This window comes from Rhamphochromis sp. 'chilingali' (genome assembly GCF_963969265.1).
Source record: "Rhamphochromis sp. 'chilingali' genome assembly, chromosome: 11".
Classification (NCBI taxonomy): Eukaryota; Metazoa; Chordata; class Actinopteri; order Cichliformes; family Cichlidae; genus Rhamphochromis; species Rhamphochromis sp. 'chilingali'.
Genome location: NC_137938.1, coordinates 7,601,008 through 7,621,458, shown reverse-complemented (window position 1 = coordinate 7,621,458; position 20,451 = coordinate 7,601,008). Strand labels below are relative to the sequence as shown.

The following is a 20,451-nucleotide window of genomic DNA, read 5'->3' as shown; positions in this document are numbered from 1 at the left end:
TCCACTTCCTTTCTATTTGGTCCATACAGTTGCTTTTGTGTTCCACTCAGTTTGCTGACATTATCCATGGTCACATCTTTCTGTCTAATTTGACTCTGTCCAGTCTCCTAACAATATCATTGCGCCCTTACTTAGTTTTACAATCCAGTGTATCAACCCTCAAACTACTATCCCAGTTTTTATGTATCTGTACATGCAGTATTGTCTTTCCTGGGAGGCCAGGGGAATGTCGGTGAGCAAGGCCATTGACCTGTCCTCATGGTTTTGGTATGATGTGTGTGTCCCAGTTGAATTGTCCCCCAGGCAGTCACACACTCATAAGCCACAGCTTCTAATATGCTTTTGTAAAGTAATCTATGCCTGTTCCTCTCTCGAGCTCCCCTGAGAACACACGAGACATGACGTCTTCTTGAATAGAGGATGGGTAGAGAAAAAGATTGTGGAAGTGATCACCTGGGAAATATGAAAAATTCAAAAAGAGAGTAGCACAGAGTTGTCAGAGGGGATATTGCACAGCACTACTTGAGAAAAACAAGAGGACATGGAAAAATGGAAGCAGGGGCAAAAGATGAGCCATGCTCTCAACACTCCTCTACAATGGCAGCACCGCCAGAAACATGTCTGCTCACTATCTGTTCTGTTCCTCCCACCTTTCCCATTTCTCTTTCGCTTTTCTGTCTGTTGATGATGCACAAGCAACCCTATTTATCATGAGTGCATTGCTGCACCTGAAGTCTTCCCTTCCTGTCTCCAGTTCATACATATAGAAAGAGTCAGAGATGGAATAAGGCCATTTATATGATTAGACAGGCTGTTGTTTCAGCTTGAACTCAGACAGCGAGGCATATTTAAAGTGCCGCAATCTCCTTTATATTGTTCCTGTACGAACGAGAGGTGTTTAATGTGTGTAATCTTGAGCCATCTAACCAATGTACACTTCATACGGTGTTGTCATACCTTCGAGTATCTCGCTTTTCTCCGAAGAACACTAAAGTAGTGTGTTTTCGTAGTGAAACATGAACCTAAGCTCAGGTCAGACTCCCTCTCACTGCTCCTCTGTTTCTCTCCCTTCCACTTTCTCTACCACCCCATCTCTCCTGTCATTCATAACCATGAGACTTATTAAAAGGGTCGATTGAGGCAGTCACGTCCTTAGAGCCCACTCTCGCCAAACACTTGAGCAAATTCATACCCATGTGTGGACACTCAGACTCACACATACATACACACTGTAATAAAATGTTTCCTAAGGCCTGGAGTCTGTCAGGCTTCTCAGTATAGTCTCTCCCTTTCAAGCTTAGCATGCCTTCACACCCCAGCATTTCCCGGCCAATGCGAAAATGTTTATAAACACATAATTTCCCTAATTTTTATATGCAGTGTACCATTATGTTCTGCGTGTCATGTAATAGAGAGAGAAACGGATAAAGGAACACATACGGTTAAATTAATACATCTGTTAAAAACCTTCAGGATGGTCATGCATACAACTACACGATCTTTCTCTAATTACGTACAGTTTATATTTCGCACAAACACACTCACCATCCCCACCCTGCTGTTTTTCAAGGCTCTGGCGTGTGGTGTGGATGGTTGAAATATCTGGCTGCTCGTTACAGGATACAGCCTGGCTGATGGAAATCCCTGTGGTTAGTGTGGTTAGCAGGGAGAGGGGCGTAAAAAGCCCCCTGGATTTGAGAAGGACTTTTTAAGTGCCTACAAGGAATATTCCCTATTTGAATAAATTGTGATTTACTCCATGAGCAGGCTTCTACAGTAGAGTGTCTCTGAATGCATGTCTTTGCGTGTTAGTGTGTCTGTGTATGTCTGTGATGTATGGTGTTGCTCCATGTGTTAGTGTTTGTGTGGAAGTGTCAGTGTTGTGTTGGCCGTGCGTGCGTGCGGTTCCCAGGGGTAATGTGCGGAAGATAGCAGCCCAGGACTATTAGTTTGCGGCGAGATTGGCCGTGTTTTTGGAAGCAGGCATGACAGGGTGGTATTTTGGGTGAGAGTGTGTGTGAAAGAGAGGCAGAGGAGATTGAGAGAGCAGTGTTACATCAGTGGAAGCTGTGTGTGAACATGTATATATGAATAGTTGTCTGTGTGTGAACCCTGTTGCTCATGTGTCGCAGTTTTGTACAAGTGTTTTAAGTTTTCAGAAGGGTTCATTGTTTGCTGTTCGTCATTCAAAAGAAACAAATCTCGTCCTTAAAATGTGTCTGGTGTTTTGCTGGAATCTATCAAGACTCAATGATTAAGAAACACTGCCCTCAAGTGAAGTGGTTTAGTCATGCTGTTCATCCAACATTGCCACTTTAACTGCAGTTGACCCTGAGGGGTTATCTCAGCTCCGCTCAGGTTCACCCACTTGCAGACTGAGCGTGAGGAAGCTAAAAGAAAAGGGAGTGCTCTCCGTCTTAATCCCTGAAGACAACCCTGACTCTTTGTCTATCCTTAGATCTGTGTTTGGTAATCTTTTCACACTGACTTTTGCTTGTAGCCATTACCTTAAAATATAAATAGGAGAAGAAAATAAAAAGTTGGAGATGAACACTGAATTATGAGAAAAGGTTTATCCATTTAGTAACACTGAGTTACACAAGAAGAGATGTTGCAGCACATTGCTAAACATTCCTCTGTCTAAAACAATAATACTTTTTTAGTCCACCTTTATTTGTGATGGTAGATTTGAAATTCCTCCCCAGGGTGCTTTAAACATTTGTGTGTTTGAAACCAGTGTCATGCTGTAACATTTCTTCTTCAGGCTGGAAGTTATCCTTTTAACTTGTATGCTTGGATATACAGATACTGTTTCTTACATGTATTCATGTGCGTCCATGTCAGCTCACTAACACTATCAGGTTTCATGATGATCAGCTTGTGCATACTCTGTGGTAGTCCTGGCCAGGTCCACACTGAACATGACACTATGCGAGCCAAACTCACGCACTTTCCCAGTTTGTATGTTTATTTATTGCAAGGGTTTTTTTGTCTCGCTATTGCTGTAACGTCTTGTAATTTCTCTGTATGGATGGCATCCATACTCGTGAATATAATGATGCATATATACACTTTGCTCATTTCATCAGCAATTCACTGTTGCGTCCTTTAAGGCAGCTTAACACAGTTCTTTGGGGATTTACTTGTATCTAGATGCCACAAGGAATTACATCTACACTAATCACTACACCTAAAGGTCAAAGGTGATTAGTAATCTCATGTTCCCTGAATGGTTAAAAAATTTCCTTCCAGACCACAAATCTTACACTTTACCTCCAAGTTTCCTTTGCCTTTTCATCCCACCAGCAGTTTCTTCTACAGTTGGACCTCCAGTGTACAAGTCTAATAATTCTCAAAGGTATATCAGTTTACTGTGCGTATTAGTGCTCTATGCCTCAGCATCCAGTAGGCCCATATACATATCTCCTCTAACCCATTTCCCTTCTTGCTCCTTTTTAAACTCTCAGGCAGGACAAGAAGCCTTTTTTATGTTGAGAAAGTTTTGCTTTTGTTAGTGTTTGTTTTAAGGAAATGTCACTGGAGGGATGAAACATTTATCCCCAGCACTGTTTGTTGGGAGCACACTTGATTAGTGATTAAAGTGGTATGTCTCAAGAAGTTGAACCTCAACCTCAGCCCCTGTTACATTGCACAGACAAAGAAAAATGTTTCTGCAATCAGTGGTTGCCAGTAATTTTTTGAAATCACTTACTTTGAATATATTCTGGGGAATCATTATCAGCTTTCTGCAACCCACCTTTTGGTCTCCGTTCAACTTGAAAAAAAGTACTACATTCATCAGCTCTACACCACGGCTGCCAAAGTCAAGATTTTCATGAGAAATACAGTGAAGACGGACTTCTCCTTCACCACATGTTTTCTTTTTGTCTTTGTATATGTCATTCCTGTTCTTCCTTCCAAATTCAAGCAAGGATTTAGGGGAGTCTGTTTTTGCATTCTTACTGACACTCTTGGAGTTTTTTATTATGATTCCACTCATGTAGACTAATGTCTCTCATGACACTCTTTGTGTATAGACTGTATATTTGTATAATTCTACTGCCTGTGTAGTCTGTCCCAAAGGAAGCTTTTCCTCTGATATTAAGACATTAATTTAATTACCATGTTGATGAGCACTGTGCACATTCCAATGTGTTAGCAGTTTACAAATTATATCAATTATATCATCCTCTACATCAAATCCTGGGCCTTGAAATGACAACAAAGGCTCTTAAGCAATGGCGTGCAACCCTTTTCTGTGCAGCAGAACCGTTACTGACTGATCATCACATGAAAAACGCGTTGGTATGTTTCGATTACCTTGGGCCACATGTTGATGACAGAGTTTTTTCACTTGGGATCCCAGTTTTAACAAATATACCAGCCGCCATTGTGCTGTGATTTCAGGTACAGAATAGGGTTCCTCACCACAGCTGATGTTTTTATAAGGTGTGGAAAGGATACAAGACAGTGGAGTTAAACACTGATAAAGAATATAAACCATTAAAAATGTTGACAGTGTATCAAAAGCCTTTTGATCTTTGATCTACACTAAAATGCTGTTTAAAGCATTACAGAAGCGTTAAATCCTTCTCTTAAACAAAAAGGTAATTAGTATTACACTCAAAACACCAAATGAAACCTCCTCACTCAAGTCCCAGTTCGTTTTTCTTTTTCACTAGAGAAATGGAACATTTTGGATGCAGTAATTGTGCAAAATGGCACTAAAACTAAGTTTTGTTATTTTGATCAGCTCCTTGGTTGAATGCACTTGTACGACTAACAGTATTGGTTTTATGTGGCCTCTATGGTAGGACGTCATCCAATTAATATGCTCTTCAATCCTGAGGACATCACTCCAGACAGGTTAGCTGTCCTAAAAGAGTTGACCTCAGTTAGCCCCTCTTTCTGTGCTTAATGCTCCTGAACCAGCCTTCTTCTTGATTCTCTACTAAAGCAGACCATAGGGGAGGTGCAGGTGAAGACTGTGATTATTAAGGTCCCTCTGGTGCTGCTCTGGGTTCAGCACCATGGACAGCACCTGGTGCTTTATGGCTAGTCCCACAGGAGCACCACTGGGTTGCGTGGCTGTTTTATCCAAGTGGCCTCACACACATCACTCAAGACCCTGAGACTCGGAAAGGCCTCTTTTCACCCAGAGAACCGTCGCTCACTGGATGTTTTCTCTTTTTGGATCCTTCTCTGTAAACCCAAGAATTGGTTGTGTGGGAAAATCGCAGTAGACCAGCAGGTTGGCCTCACCATGTTTACATGACTAAATGCTTTGAGTTGCTGTCACATGATTGGCTGATAAGATGTTTATCATAATGGGCAGTTTTAAGTAATAAGGTGGCCAGTGAGTGTATATAGACACTGAGGTTTATGTCCTGCTTAAGGGTTTTTAAACGTTGACTTACATATCCCAGTGCTGTGCGGTTTTTATCCTCCTCTCAGACAGAGCTCCTTTTGTCAGTTCTCTTCATTTGGTTCAAGCACTTGCCGTGTCTGCATCTCCTGGAGACTTGAGGCCCTGCATGTCTAAGATGCCTTAGTAAAAAACCAAGGGAAAACTATTGAAGTATGTTAGTCAAGCATAAATCTCTTAATGTCCCTTCTGTCAACCACGGACCCACACAGTGTCTTTTCTCTGAAGCTTCTTCGAGCTCTCAAACCGCTTCTTAGACTTGCAAATCTGAGCTTTGATGTTGTGCTGCTTTGCTTCTTTTGTCAGAAAGAGGGAGCCAAGGAGGAGAGAAGCATTACAGACAGCTGTGTAGCCACCATAATTCCCTCATGTTACATGGGTTAGCCCTCACTGCCCTGGCATGGATGCTGTTGTGTCTTTCGCTGTCGTAATTCTCTTTTAATACATATTCTTTTTTTAAAGGGCAAAGTAATACGTATTCTTTTGTTTTGTTGTCTGGATAGAAACCTGTTTCTCATTTGTTAGGTGGCCAGCTAGCTCCCTGGTCCCAAAGTAATTTCCCCAGACAAGATGGGCCTCTGTTCCACATCCCTCTTTTTTCATCTCTGTCTGTATTATATTAAATAAGATAGGCACTACAGAGACTTGTCAAGCTATTTTTAAACTTTTGTCACATGACATTGAATTCACATGATTTTAATCAGCCATCTAAGACATGCCGCAGCTTCCTCAGGCCTTTTATAGAACCTTGTGTGCAAAGCTACTGGTGTTGATACCTCTGCTCCACATGTCTCAAATCTCCTATTATAGTCTGAGAGAGATGAAATAAAGGAATGGCATTAATGGGGAGACAACCATTGACCACTGCAGCTTTGTCAGCCTGTCTGTGTAGCATCGAAGAATGCCAATTGCATCTCCGCTGCAGACATAGACTTAATTTGTATTGTGTGCACCCAAGCACATTCCTGTTGAGGACAATAGACAGATAGGGGTTATAGTGGCAAGAGTGAGTCATTCTGTCTAGAGTAGCGCATGGGTCATAGGGTATATGGTGTTTTTGTGTGCACATTCATGTGAATGTCTCTCTAAAAATCTCTCTCAGAGAGAGTGATTTTATGTATGTTTTACCGTTTGTGTTTGCCATTGATTCCTATGTTGGTCCTGACACCCACATTATCAAAGCAGACACTTGAGTGTTTGCCATATGAAGTACGCAATGAGTCTGTGTTTACCAGGGAGTTAACAGTCAGTCCTTTGGCTGTGACTGACAGATCTGTTACTGTCTTTTACAGGAAAGTTTGTTGGTAATGATTTTCTCCTGGGAAAAGATTAAGCGATGAACTGGGCAGTAGACATGACATCGTTCCCATTAGGGAGGCTGATGGTTTGATTGACTCATTGAGTATAATTTACAGTTTAGCAAGTTGGGGGTGGTAATTCTCAGAAGTTAACACCACTAAATGTGTTGGTCATATGTTTGGCTTCTGCATCTAGTTTCCATGGTAATCTAAAATGTGGATGATGTGATTTCAAAACGTTTACATGGTGTTGATCTTGTATTAAGACCATACTTGGTCTCAGTGATATTATGTGTGGTTTTTAATTTCATCCTTCTGTCCACTCTCTCTGTTACTTGCAGATTAGTCATAATTTCACCAAACTCTTTGTTTTGAAAACATATGTCAAAGCACCGTTATTAAGTTTAGTGGGTGCACAGTGCCTGTGAAGACCTGTTGTTTTAAAGTTTTTGAAGCCTTTTTTATGCAGGCCATCTGTGGCATTAAAACAGAAAAGGAACTTGCACTGACTTAGCATTAGGGAATTTACTTCAACGCAAGATATTTGCTAATGTTACCATACTCATCTGGTTCACTATAAAACCAAATTCAGCTTGAATTCATTAATTAATTCAAATGTCTAAAAAATTTACTGATATTTTACATATCATCCCCCAGTAAATGAATAGAACAGATGAACTGAGGTCATTTTAAAAATAAGGATTGGATTTAATACTGTGGTTTGTGACTGCCTGAAGTCTGTCAACCATGGATATGGTGGGATGTTTCCACCCTTGAGATGCTTGGATAGGCCTTCAGTTAGGCAACCTTCAGTTCCTGCCTGTTTGTTGGTCTCTTTGTCTTTAGCTCTTCAGTACGTAAAATCTTGCTCTACTGGACTGAGATTGAGTGACTGACTTGGCCATTGAAAAATACTCAATTTCCCTGCCTTTAGAAACTTTTGAGTCTTTTTTGCAGTTTTGGGTCATTATCCATTTGCACTGTGAAGAGCTGTCTGATCAGTTTTGCAGCATTTGGATGAATCTGAGCACAGAATATGGCCCTGTACACTTAACAGTTGATCCTGACACTTTTATCAGACGTCTAGTAGCGTTATACCTCTGGAAGTCATACAAGCCCATATCAGTCTCTGTGTCTCCAGGTGTCTCTAGATTGTAGACTTTGACAATGACGGTGATTTTAAATGTTTTTAAATTTCAACGGACAAGCACTCCTGCCTTGCTTGCCCTGGTAGAACATCACTGGACCTCACTGTATATTTACTTTGGTTGAATCCTGTGTAGATTTAACCCGAAAGTCCGGTTCAGTGTAGAGGCACTGGCACTTCTCATTGTGGATTTTTTGGATGGAATGTATTGCTTTATCTTCGTTTTTGTTTTGTTTTGTTTTCTTGAATGTGGTAAAGTAAGTAAACAGTGGTGAGGTGATCATTTATAAACCATATAAAACTTCAGCTTTAATATATGGGGAAACAGTGACATCCCACACAGCAAGTAGCCAGTCTGTCACTGAAGTTTCCAAAAAAGGCAGAAAAGAAAACACCGAACAGAAGATGGTCAGATTGTCATGTCCCAAAAATGCTTCACCAAGCCTGACCGTTTCAGTCTTCCCAAAAATCGTAAGACATCACCAAATAGTGTGGTCATTTTGGAAAAATCCAGAACACCCATATTTGACCAGTACAACTCAGTTACAAAAACATTTAAGCGGCATGATCGAAGATGTCAGAGTAAAAAACAGAGTTAATGTAGTTCAAGCAAGAGTGACTGAACCTATTTTAATATCTGTCAGATGAGTCATCACCATGGAGCCGAGCTGAATAATCGGTTGCTAAGTTATATTAGCATATTTGGACAAACATGTCACTCATCATTTTGATATAACTGGGATGTACTGTCAGACCTAAAGACACATGACTAACTTACAGTAATTTCCAAACAGTCAACACAGGTAATTGTTTGATTATTTTAATGACTAGAAAATATGTTTACTTAAAGTGTTTTATTTATCTATCAGGTCAAATAAAATTTGAGGAATTTGGATAATTGCTTGTATTTTGATTATGTTGTGACTTGAAGCCAGAGTTATTATTGGAAACTAAAAAAAAAAACAAGACATTACCTTGGTTAAAATCTACGCACCATAAGTGACACATGGCAGAATATTTAGAGTACATCAAAGTGCTGTCAGAAAATAGCAATAGTTTGTTAACATCCACAAACTTTCAATTATTCCCATGAAGATCACTCTTTTAGCATAGTTGGAGCCTTCCAATGTGCTGGAGTGAAGCAGTGTCCATCATCAGCCATAATCACACTCTCCCCCTGAGGATTAAAGGGAAATGAAGTGAGGGTGAGATTTCAATTTCACATTTCTTTCACACTCAATACCCATCTTGGGGAATTATCACAATATAATAAATGGGTCTTCAGTTGTTTTTGGACAAAAAAAAAATCTTCTGCTTCGGGCCAGCTGCTGAAAGTGAGTGTTGGAGTTTCTTGTTAAAATATTTATTTCTAGATGAGATTCATATTTAACTGCAGGCTACAGCACAACCTCTGGTTTTTGTGTGATATTTTGTAGAGTTGACATAGATATAAGAGACAGTTACATGTCGGGGGGGGGGGGTTAACAATGACCCTTTAACTTTTACTCAGTTGTCAGTTTATTTCACCTTGGCATACCGGCCTTGTCTTGTCAGTTTGCATCACTGGGCTTTTCTCTCATTTCGAGCCCTGGGGTGTATGTCATCATTTTGTTTCGTGAGGTCAGAGATCTTCAAAGTATAAAGCAGTTGTTATGGTTTGTCAACATGCCTAGGGTTGCCACAACTCATATGAAAAAAAAGTATAAAAGATGAGCTCTTTCTCTATTTAGGGTCATCTCCACGTGTTACAGTCGTCTTTTGCTTTTATTTTGCACCTTGCTCCCTACAGTATGTGTACCAATAAAATTCTATATAAAACGATACATAAAGTAAATCAAATTATTAAGCTAAGTTGACTAATTAAAGAACAGTGTGATTAATAAAAAAATTTTTTTGCCTTAAATAAAATCTTTTTTTCCCCATAAATGCTGAGTCTCTATTCAGTTGAACACTGTTGGTGTAAGGCGAGGCTTAATCCGTGTGTATAAATCGGTCACATGTGGCTGGCTGGGTTTTCTGTGTCACAACAGTTGAATACGTCACAGAGAGGCAAAACAACTTCTTATTTTTCATTCTTGTTGTCCTTACACATTCAGTTCATATGTGTCACTGCTGTTTTTTTTTTTCTTCTACTGCTTGAGTCAGAGACATGATGAATTAAAACAAAAGCAGCAGTAACTGTTTGAAGTCTGAGGAGAAATGTTATTATGACTTCTTCTTTAAAGGTCAAGTTGAGCCACAGGCATGATAGAGTGCACAGAGACCGGGGGAGGAAGGGACAGAGAAGGTAAAGCAGAGAGAAGTGTTGAAATTGCAAATCCATCCTCACACATGGTGCTGACGCACGGCAGAGGTCTCCAGTGGCTTCACCATCACAAGATTTGCAAGGTTTGGGCCGTTATTGTTACCAGTCTACTCTAATGAAAGTATTATAATATAAATACTGAGTTCTAATCTGTAGGACCTGAGGTGAGCTTTGAAGTGAAAAGGTATCAGTATTAAGTCATGGGAGTAGAATGCCAAACACATTACAGTTCATTTCTCAATTTTCCTCTGATCACAATATTCTTAGCTGGGCTTGATTATGAAATTGTGTGTAATGTAGTAAAGGCTTGGTTCGGTAATATAGTTCTCCACCTTAAGGCTTAAACTTAACCTCTGCCACCTGGCTGTTAAGACCCCTCTGAGTACGTGCACCAAGTAGGAGATCTCAGAAATGTAACTCATTTCCACGCAGCTGACAGCGAGGATGACAGATCTTGTAGAGAGTGAATTCAGGGTTTGATTAAGAATGTTATTGTAAAGAAATCTGTCTTCAAACACTAAGAAAAGACTGCAGTGCTGAGAAGCACATAAGGTCTTGACCAAGGTCCCCCCGTGCCCTTTGACCTCAGTAGTAATTTGTTTTTCTTTAAACACATTGAGTAAATGTTCAGCATGTTGAAGCAACTACCCAAAGTGTAAATGTTCGAATTTTCAGTGTTTCAGTCTGGTCGCTACTCCTCTGGGGGATCACTGACCCCGAATCTCACTCTGCTGCTTGCCCCCGCCCCATCTGTCTTGATAGTCCCATGACATGCTTTGTCTTTCTCATGTTTTCTCCCCTTCCTTTTCAACTGTTGCTAGTTTGATGTTGTGCTGGCAGCAGGGTTGACACAGAGTTTCGGTGCTGTAGAAAGTCAGCCCCCTTGCCTCAGGAAGGGGAGAAGGCTTTAGATCTCCTTCTGTATTTATGATTCTGCTCCTGTATTATGACCAAAATCTCATGAGAAGAATCATACTGTTTGACAAAGGAGTTTCCTTATCATGCAGCTTTGAGCAACTTCAGATAAGAAGTGGACAGATGGTCTGTGAATAACCTCACTGCAGCACAGGTGTGATGGGCATTTGGCCAGACCACTTGGTTTTTGTACTGAATGTTTGTGGATTTAGGTGGAGGCAGCACCCAGTAAATGCTGCATCACTGCATCATGCATTAATTAAAACCCAGTCAGCTAATTGCAGTGTGTATTTTGTGTATCGGTGAAAGCAAAACAGCACTGTTCGGGCTGCCTCTTTACATATTTTTAGCCCTGCTACCATGTCGAGGCGCACAGTTTAAGGAATTATGGGGAAAATGGTTGGGGGGAAATTGTCACCACTCTAAAGTTGTTTGACTGTCAAAAGAAAGGAAAGCATCTGTTTATTACTGTTATCCTGAGCCTGTGTGTTTATACCAACCACACACATGGATGTGCTCCACACTGAAGTGATGGATATGCAGCTCAAATGGTTGGGGGCCAAAATATGTGCCTCTTATTTAGATGTGTGGAGAAAAGAGTCTTCCACATTCAACCGCACAAGTACACACGCACAAACAATCTGGTCACTACACACACTGCTGTAATAATCTTCCACATCAGCTGTTTTCCACCAGCCAGTTTATTGTGTGCGACCTTCCATTTGTGCTTCCAGCAGCAGCAGGCCTGTTCGGCAACAGTAAACAGGAACTTTGTTGTTCTTTTCCCCCCCTACCAGAATTTCCCAAACAGAGTCCTGTTGTTTACTTGCCTTTTGATCGGGGTAAATAAAGGGCAAGAAGGCTAACCTCTGATGTCTGCTAACTTCTGTCTCTGTTTTTGTGTGTATGTTCTGCTCTGTGCTGTCCTCCAGCTGCTGCACATCTGCATCGAAGGATGGGGGAACTGGCGCTGGTCAGAGGCCTTCAGCGTGGACAACGTAGGGACTCTGCTTAGGACCATTCAGTACAAAGGACGCACCGCCTCTCTCATCATCAAGGTCATACAGCTCAATGGTGTCCAGAAACAGGTACTGTCACTTTTTAGTAATTACTCCTTTACTGACTTCTTTGTTTGTAAAGATTGAAATAAAAGAAATATTACTCATTGGCCATGTAGTTGTTATGGCGGGTATTTTCCGATGAAGGTCAAAGGCTTCCAGAAAGTTAAACATCTTACTTTTCTTGTCGTTGGATCAGAGTTAATGTGAATAGATTTTAGCAGATCTTTATAATTAACTGCAGCGATAAAAGGAAAGATGGTGAACAGCATTACCAACCCCCAGATTTAATTTGTAGAAGATTCCAGACGCAAGACTCTTTATAATTGACAAGCAATGATTTATGGCCCAGATACACCGCAGTAACAAAACAGGACCAGAGTTCTCAACATAATCAAGAATATAGGGATCCTGCAGATTATCTTGCTGCTAACCTGTTAAACATTTACACTGAAAGCAGGAACATGTTTGCTGCATTACGCCTGTTGATTTCTTCTATGTGACACAAAAGCCTGGCTTTTTTCCCAGCACTCATTTCAGGATGAGTGCTTTTTAATCTCCTTTTTTTCCCCTGCTTTTGTATGTTATGATTTAGTAGTTGCTTAGCTAACAACAGACTGTCTTTGTCAGTTTTTGTAATCTGTTTTAGAGCAATAAAACAAAAGCTTATGAACTTTAGGCCATCCAAAAACACAATGTGTCCCATCAATCCACAGAGAAGATCACAGCAAATCATAAACCAGCATAAACCAAATACATACACCAACTGTCTTTTTTTTTTTTTCGCTCTAAGAAAAGGAATGAATCATGCTGGAATTTTTCCACAAATAAAAAGCAGAGTCTTCATATTCCTGAAAATGCAGAGATGCCATCAGATTGTAGCTGTGACACTTTGTTATGTAAACAGTGTCAAGTGTCACACACATCTCCCACTCATCCTCCAGACAAAACAGACTCGGCTTCTCACATTCCTTCTACCATCTGTCCCAAACTTTGATTACATCTTGTTTCCATTGGATGCAGTGATAGAGTATGAACATTGGTCATATCCAATTCACAACAAAACCCCCAGAACGGGACGGCAGCTGCCACTACAGAGAAACGCATGAGTATACCTCAGTCTGGGTTTTCTTTTGGGAGGGTGGGGTTCGTCCTCAGCGCCACACCATGTCCTCTCTGTTACCCTCTTTCTTGCTTCTCTATGGTCTTTCATTGTCACCGTTTTAGTGTTCATATTGGCACCTATTGTTAGAAAAGTTTATAAAGTGCAGTTTATATTAATCTCCCTCATACAAGCCCATCCGCACATGCGTCTGGACATGGATGCGTGAGTGGGAGAACACTTGTAAAAGCACGTGCATTAGGCCTGCTACTGAAAATTACTGTCAGGATCACTTAAGCCATTGATTATTTTTTGATCAGTGGTTCATCTTTAACATGGAAACAGTGAGTAAAGCTTCATGTTGTTTCCATTGCAGTGTGTTCAAAAAGAGAGGTGAAACAAAAAATTTTTTCTATGAAACCAGCTTTCTCTCATTTTTGGTATGTGCTGATATGATAGTCTGTAGTTAAATGGAAAAGAGAGTTTTTCGCAGGACTTACGAGCCATGTGCTGTTAATTAAATGGTCTTGTTTAACTGATCATTGGCAGCTCCGAAGCATTCATTGCCGCAATCCTCCCAGAAGCAGACATCCCAGCAAATTCACCGAGTGCAGTGGTTGAAGAACTACAAAAAACCTTCAAAATCTGTATCTCAAACTCTACGGACATCAATTAGCATGTTAAAGGTTAAAGTTCGTGACAGCACAATTAGAAAAATACTGAACACGTATGGTTTGTTTGTTAGGGTTGCTTGGAGAAAGCCTCTTCTTTTCTGCTCTTCTCTCTGAAAAAGAACATGGTAGCAAAGTTACTATGTTTCAATTGCATTTGAACACACTGCAGTACTTCTGGAGTCGTGTCCTTTAGACGGAGAAGACCAATGTTGAGATGTCTGGTCCCAATGCCCAGGATGACACATTTGGTTGTGTTTGATTTACCATCTGTCAAGCACAGTGGTGGAGGGGTGATGATTTGGGCTTATTTTGTGGACACAGGACCTGGGTACCTTACAGTCAGTGAGCTGTGAGGTCATCTGTCCAACAGCTAAAGCTTGGCCCAAATTGGGTCGTGAAACAGAACAGAATCGCTGGTCCAGTCAGAACTCAACCGGATTGAGGTTTTTTTTTTAAACTCACTGATTTTTATTTTTTTTAATTGGGAGTCCAGATTTTCCATGCACATGCATATACTACAAGTTTTTTTTTAAAGCACAATAAGATGTTCCACACTCAGAGTACAGTATGTGTGTGCGCGTGCACATATGTGTTTACATTGATTCACACATAAGTCATTTCCGTTCCGTTCAGTAGAGATTGTCTGATGTAAGGGTGTGTGTCTGTGTGTCACCTTTGAGGTGTGGAATAAAATGCAAATTAAGATGTGAATGCAATGGTTTACACATCATTTAAAGTAAAAATACTGCAAGAAAGAGAAAGTTTTTTTAACACACCTCTTAACTTCTCTGTTTTGACGTTATCATTACATTCTTTTTTAATTCCTGTTTAGTACAACATCCAAAAACTTGTAAAAATGGGGGATGTATATGAATTGTTAGTGATCTTAAACTGTAAGGCAATGAGGAAAGTTACCCTTTATAAAACAGCTGGGAATCGGAAATTATTCAGGTAGAAGTCAAAGCTGATCTTAGTTGGAAGGCGTCTTTTTGAAAACCGTGACTTTCCTACATTCCCAGTGACATGTTGTAAAACTTATCTCATAATTATAGAAGTTAATTATAAGGCACTAAACATCTTTATTTCTAATTTGGACAATTCTGTCATACAACCCTCTCCCCAGGTAATAATCTGTGGGCGGCAGGTCATGTGCAGCTACCTGACTCAAGACATTGAGCTGCGAGTGGTGCAGCACTACGTGGGGCCCGATAGCCAGACGGTAGTCAGGGAATACTGCGACTGCCTGGAAGCAGGAGCCAAGCTGCCATCCTATGTGCTGGAGGATGCAGAGATGACAGAGCTGTGTGTAAGGGCTCGAGGAGACGATGAGTGGTCACAGGATGTTCAGCTGGAACGGAGGGATAAGAGCAGCAGCAGCTTTGTTGTACAGGTAACACAAGTAGAACTTTAAGTAAGCCTTCCACATGTCCAGTAAAGCTTCCCACTTAGTTTCCCAGAGTCTTGTCTGTACATGTCTTTACGATCAGAAGCTACATCAGTTACAATTTGTTGCGTGTGCATACTAGCAGATTAAAATGCACACGCGTGCTCCACTGTGCCTGGAGCACGCGTGTGTGTCCAAATGCAAGCTGTTGAATGTGCTAGCCATGCACACAAAGTTTCTCTCACACATTGCTCACACCACTACTTCTGACTGGCTCTCCATCCACACAACATGTTTGGAGCCAGTGACTGGACCACCAACTGTGACCGGATCCTCTTCTCCTGGGTGGCCACAGTGGCAGCGCTTCCATGCTGCTACTCACTGTTAGAGAACAGATTGAGATCTTCCCCTCAGATAGGCTTACAAAGACCCTGCAACCCATAACCCAGCCATGTTGAGAGGTAGAAAATACTGTTTATGCTCTCTCATAACAACGTTAACCATAGACAGGAAACACTAGCTGATATGTGGGCACAGGGAAAGGCTTTGAAGGCACTTTCACACCACTGGATAAGCGCCAGCTCCATCCCTGCTGTTCTTGTATTTGCTCTTTATTTTTGTTGAACTGTCTTTCTTTGTCTGCCTCTCTCTTTTTTATTTATAAGCCTCACGCTGTTAACAGCTAGCCATCTACCACTCCAGCTCCTGTGTATGTGTGTGTGTTTTGGAAAAGGGGGTCTGAACATCTCTGACTGCACTCCAGCATGCACTGTTATCTTTTTTCGTAGGATCAGCGATTCATTGCACATCTGGATGGCTGGCTCCAAATGAGAGAGCTGCCTGAACTAGTAGCTGGGTTCTTAGATCTCTCTATCTGTGCCTGTCTCCTGCTATTTCGCTCGCATGTTTCCTCCCTGCCTTTTACCTTCTCGCCCACACACTGGCTCACTCATCTATCTTCTAGTTAACTCCTTTCTTTACTTCATCGTCTGGCATCAAGCCTGTCCATCTGTCCTGCATCCCTCCATTTTCAGTGTTTGTCTTCTTTTTTTTTTTTTTTTATCTGCCTGATGATTCCCTGTATCAGTAATCCATCTGAGGTATCTCCTTTTTCATATCTCATCTTCCTTATCCTTAAATCTTATTTTCAACGTTTTTTAAACGTGAGCTTTAGAGAAAGCACAGAAGGTCATCGCGACTTTATCCCAGTGGTGAGCATTTTTTACTTGATCACTGTAGAGCATCTGTTTGCCAAAGTTTTACTCCCTCATCCAAATAAGTCTATTTTGCAAGGGTCTGTATATTAAAACTGAATGTTCACCCTGTCTCTTTGCTCTGCTCTGCTGACCCTACCAGTAAATGAAGTCCCCAGGCTGTCATAAACTAAACCGCTTGTAATGTGACTTGGCATCCCAAGACTTTAATGAGGAGTGAAGAGTAAATGGGACAAACACCAGTGACACATTAAGAGTGCTTAGTGTTTGGTGGGCACATTCTCAGCCTTTAAATCTTGCAAAGATTTAACTGACTGTAATGGGCCACTATCTGGCACTAACAGTTGTCAGTCCTCACAGCCATAGTATTGTGTTGCAGGGCTTTAGGGAGACTTAACATTTAACTGCTGAAAGAAGCCAAGAAACAAAGATTTTTAGGACAAAACATCATTGATGGAGGCAGTAAATATCATGCCAGGGGGTAAAAAGGAGCAAAAGCATTAAAGTTTATCCAGTTTATTCATATTTTACATCTTAACCACCCGTGTAAATTTTAAATACAAGCATGTGCCATTATTAGAAAAAAGATTATTATTAAAAAAGTATTAAAATAAAGGTCATTTTGAATTTGATGGCTGCAACAGGTTTCAAAAATGTTGGACTAGGGTAGCTTCTCCTTTTCCTTTAACAACAGTCTGTAAAGGTCTGGGAACTGAATAGATCAGTTGCTGGACTTCTGGGTCGTATTTTTCATTTCGTGGTGCGTCAAATGTTGTCAACTGGAGAAAGATCTGGAGCACCGGCAGGCAGCCGGACTTTTTTACTGTGAAAGCATGCTGTTGTAATAGATGCATATGCAGTTTAGCATTGTCTTGCTGAAATACACAAGGCCTTCCCTGAAATAGAGGTTATATGGATGGAAGCATAAGTTACTCTAAAACCTTCTAGCATTCATGTTGCCCTTCCAGATGTGCAAGGTACCAATTCTATAGGTAATAATGCACCCACATACCATCAGATTCATCCGACCACAGAGCAGTTTTGCCTCAGTCCATTTTAAATGAGCTTTGGCCCAAAGAAGACACTGGCATTACTGGCTCATGTTCACATATGGCTTCTTCTGTGCGTGATAGAGTTTTAACCTGTGTTTGTGGATGGCACGATAAACTGTGTTCACAGAAAATGAATCTGGAAGTGTTCCTGAGCTCCTGCAGTGATTTCCATGACAGAATCACTCCTTTTTTTTACTCCTGAGGGCCTAACCAACACAGGCATCTATTATTGATTTTCAACCTTTTGCCTTGCTCCCTGAGATTTCTCACGATTCTCTAATTCTTTTGATGATACTGCATGAAATATTCATAATCTTCATAATTTTACATTGAGCAACATTATTCTGAAATTGTTACACAATTTATCGATGCATTTTTTTGCAGATTGCATAACGAAGCCCATCTTTTCTTCTGAGAAATCCTGCATTTTTGTATCCACTCACATTACGGCCCTGTTGCCAGTTAACCTAATTAGTGCAAAATGTTCCTGCAGCTGTTTCTTTTTAGTACCAATTAGTTTTCCGGTCTTTTGTTGCCCTCTCCTAACTTTTTTGGGACATGTTGTAGCCATTAAATTCCAAAAGAGCCAATATTTTTCTTAAAATGGTGCATTTTCTCAGTTTAAGCATTTAATGTTTTCAGTGTTCTGTTGTGAATAAAATATGAGATTATGAGATTTCTTAATTATTGCTTTGTATTTCATTTGCATTTTACACAGCGTTGCAACTTCCCATCAGTCATAAAAGGCTCAGGGGGTAGTGTCATCATCCCACTGGGTGGCATGAACACCCAACACATAGATCAAGAATGAGGCGACATAGAATTTTCAAATTCATATCATAGGAAATGCTCAATCTAGTTCAAATATGACCAAATATCAAAGTCAAGGTCAGAGGTCAAGTTTGTTGAAAATCCTTCAGGCTTCTTTGGTATTGATATCTTCTAACAGCTAGTTTGTTTCCTTTCAGGTGCCTTGTTCTAATGGCTCATTGCTTTATGTTCTGTGCACGCTCATCACAATCGAACCCAACTCTCATATGCAGCAAAGAGTGGTGAGCATCTGTTACAATATTTACCGTTACAGAATATTTTAAACCTTTTTGTTTTGATCTCTGGGAACTAAGTAATTATCCAACACTTAAGATTAAGAACTTTACATTTTTGGTGTAATCATTATTTTTCCTGATTTAGTTTTCCTCTCATCAGTTTGTCTTTTCATTGATTGTTCTGTATGAAAACCATGTTCCAGGTGGTTTTCAGTCCACTGTTTGTCATGAGGAGCCACCTGCCGGACTCTCTAATCGTGCATATAGAGAAGAGGAGCCTCGGACTGCGAGAAAGCCAGCTAATACGTGGACAGGGTCACCAGGAGCCCCTGCTAAACACGGAAGCTGACCTCACCCACCATCTCACTTTCCAAGCCAGGTAAAAAAAAATAAAATGCATTGGTCCAAAAAAGGACATAGTAGTTCAAGTAATGTCTAATACCTTTTCATGCTTAAGATCTATGAAACACTATATAACACACCTCAGCTTCACAAACATGTTACATGTTACAATTTCTGCACATCTGACATCACTCCTAATGATGGTGGTAGGCTCTTGCTACGATGCAGTTTAACCTCATATTCTTGTCATTTGGTCTTAACCAAAACTATTCTCTTCCAGCAGACATTTTCAGTGGCCAATTTAGTTGTTGTAGTCCTTTTGCACTGCCTTTATTGTGCACTGCCTAGACAAAAAAAACCTCACCACATGGCAAATAGGTGAGCACCTTCCAGTGGTTTTTAGGTGTAGGTTTAGCGACTTTATGTGCCTAAAAATACTGAATGACAGGATTTTTCAGTGTATTTTTCTTTCTCATGACAGTTTGTCAAGCTCAAATTGTGAAAGAGTGGTTCAGGGAGCATGACATATAATTTTCACACATAGCCTGGGAACGCACACAGAACCAACACACAGAGGAAGCCACCTTGGCTGACACATAGCTTCAATTCTGACATTTTAGGCGGGGCCATCATTACACCTCATTTAGATAAAGCCCCAGCAAAGCAGGTTTTTTTTTCCAGTAGTTTGTTTGTGTAGAAATAATACTTTTTTATGTCTATGTTTGCATGAGGTAAAAAAATGTATGCGCACTAGCCCGGTGTCTGTGTGTGGTCCGTGCCTGTCATTGTCTTGGTTAGAAATGTGCCAGTGTAAGTGTGACAGATGCCACTTCATCATGGGCAGAGGCTGTCACATACATCATTGCTACGCCTATTACTTGCCCCAGTTTGTCCTTATGTGTTTGCACATATTTCCCATAGCCTCTGCGTAAGAAACCAATAACTGTACAATTTATCATTGTAGCCAAGTCCATCAAAGAAATGCTAAGAAATTCATTTGTATTTTATCTGTTTTATCTAGCATCACCACTACACCTCATTTCATGTCATATATATATGTACATGGCATGTGTTTTGGCGCATGGTGTCGTTCAGTAACAGAAGTGTTTATGCTTCAGTGTGTGTGGCCCCAAGGGAAATGGCTACCACATGCACATATTGTTTTGTTGTTGCTTCTACTATATTTGTTATCTTTCCAAATGTAATTTAAGTTGTTTTATGCAAATACATAAGGGGGGGTGCTGGGTGGGGGTGGGGGGGTCAACCTTTTGGTAGCAAGTGGTGGTGATCTGAATAAACAGAGTAAACGTTGAGTGTAATTGACTCTCCCTGAGAGATTTTTTTTTTTTTTTTTGCTGTAACTGTTGTGTTTAGATATCTGGTCACAAAGTTTGTTTTGATTTCAGCTGCCATAAAGGAACCGCAGTGGCTGTACAGTGACTGGGAATGTATTTGGCCCCTGCTGTTGAAGATAAATCCTTTTCAGTTG

At 40.6% G+C, this 20,451-nt stretch overlaps 1 protein-coding gene across 3 annotated transcripts in view; it reads left to right on the top strand.

Moving 5' to 3' along the window:
- The window catches only part of vps13b (vacuolar protein sorting 13 homolog B), a 302,426-nt gene that overhangs the window by 260,577 nt on the left and 21,398 nt on the right, over positions 1–20,451 (top strand). For all 3 annotated transcript variants that reach the window (XM_080895821.1, XM_080895823.1, XM_080895822.1), the window contains exons 47-50: positions 12,023–12,178; positions 15,048–15,314; positions 18,543–18,626; positions 18,824–18,999. In XM_080895821.1, the coding sequence (XP_080751947.1) occupies positions 12,023–12,178; positions 15,048–15,314; positions 18,543–18,626; positions 18,824–18,999 (683 nt within the window). The remainder of the gene's footprint in view (positions 1–12,022; positions 12,179–15,047; positions 15,315–18,542; positions 18,627–18,823; positions 19,000–20,451) is intronic.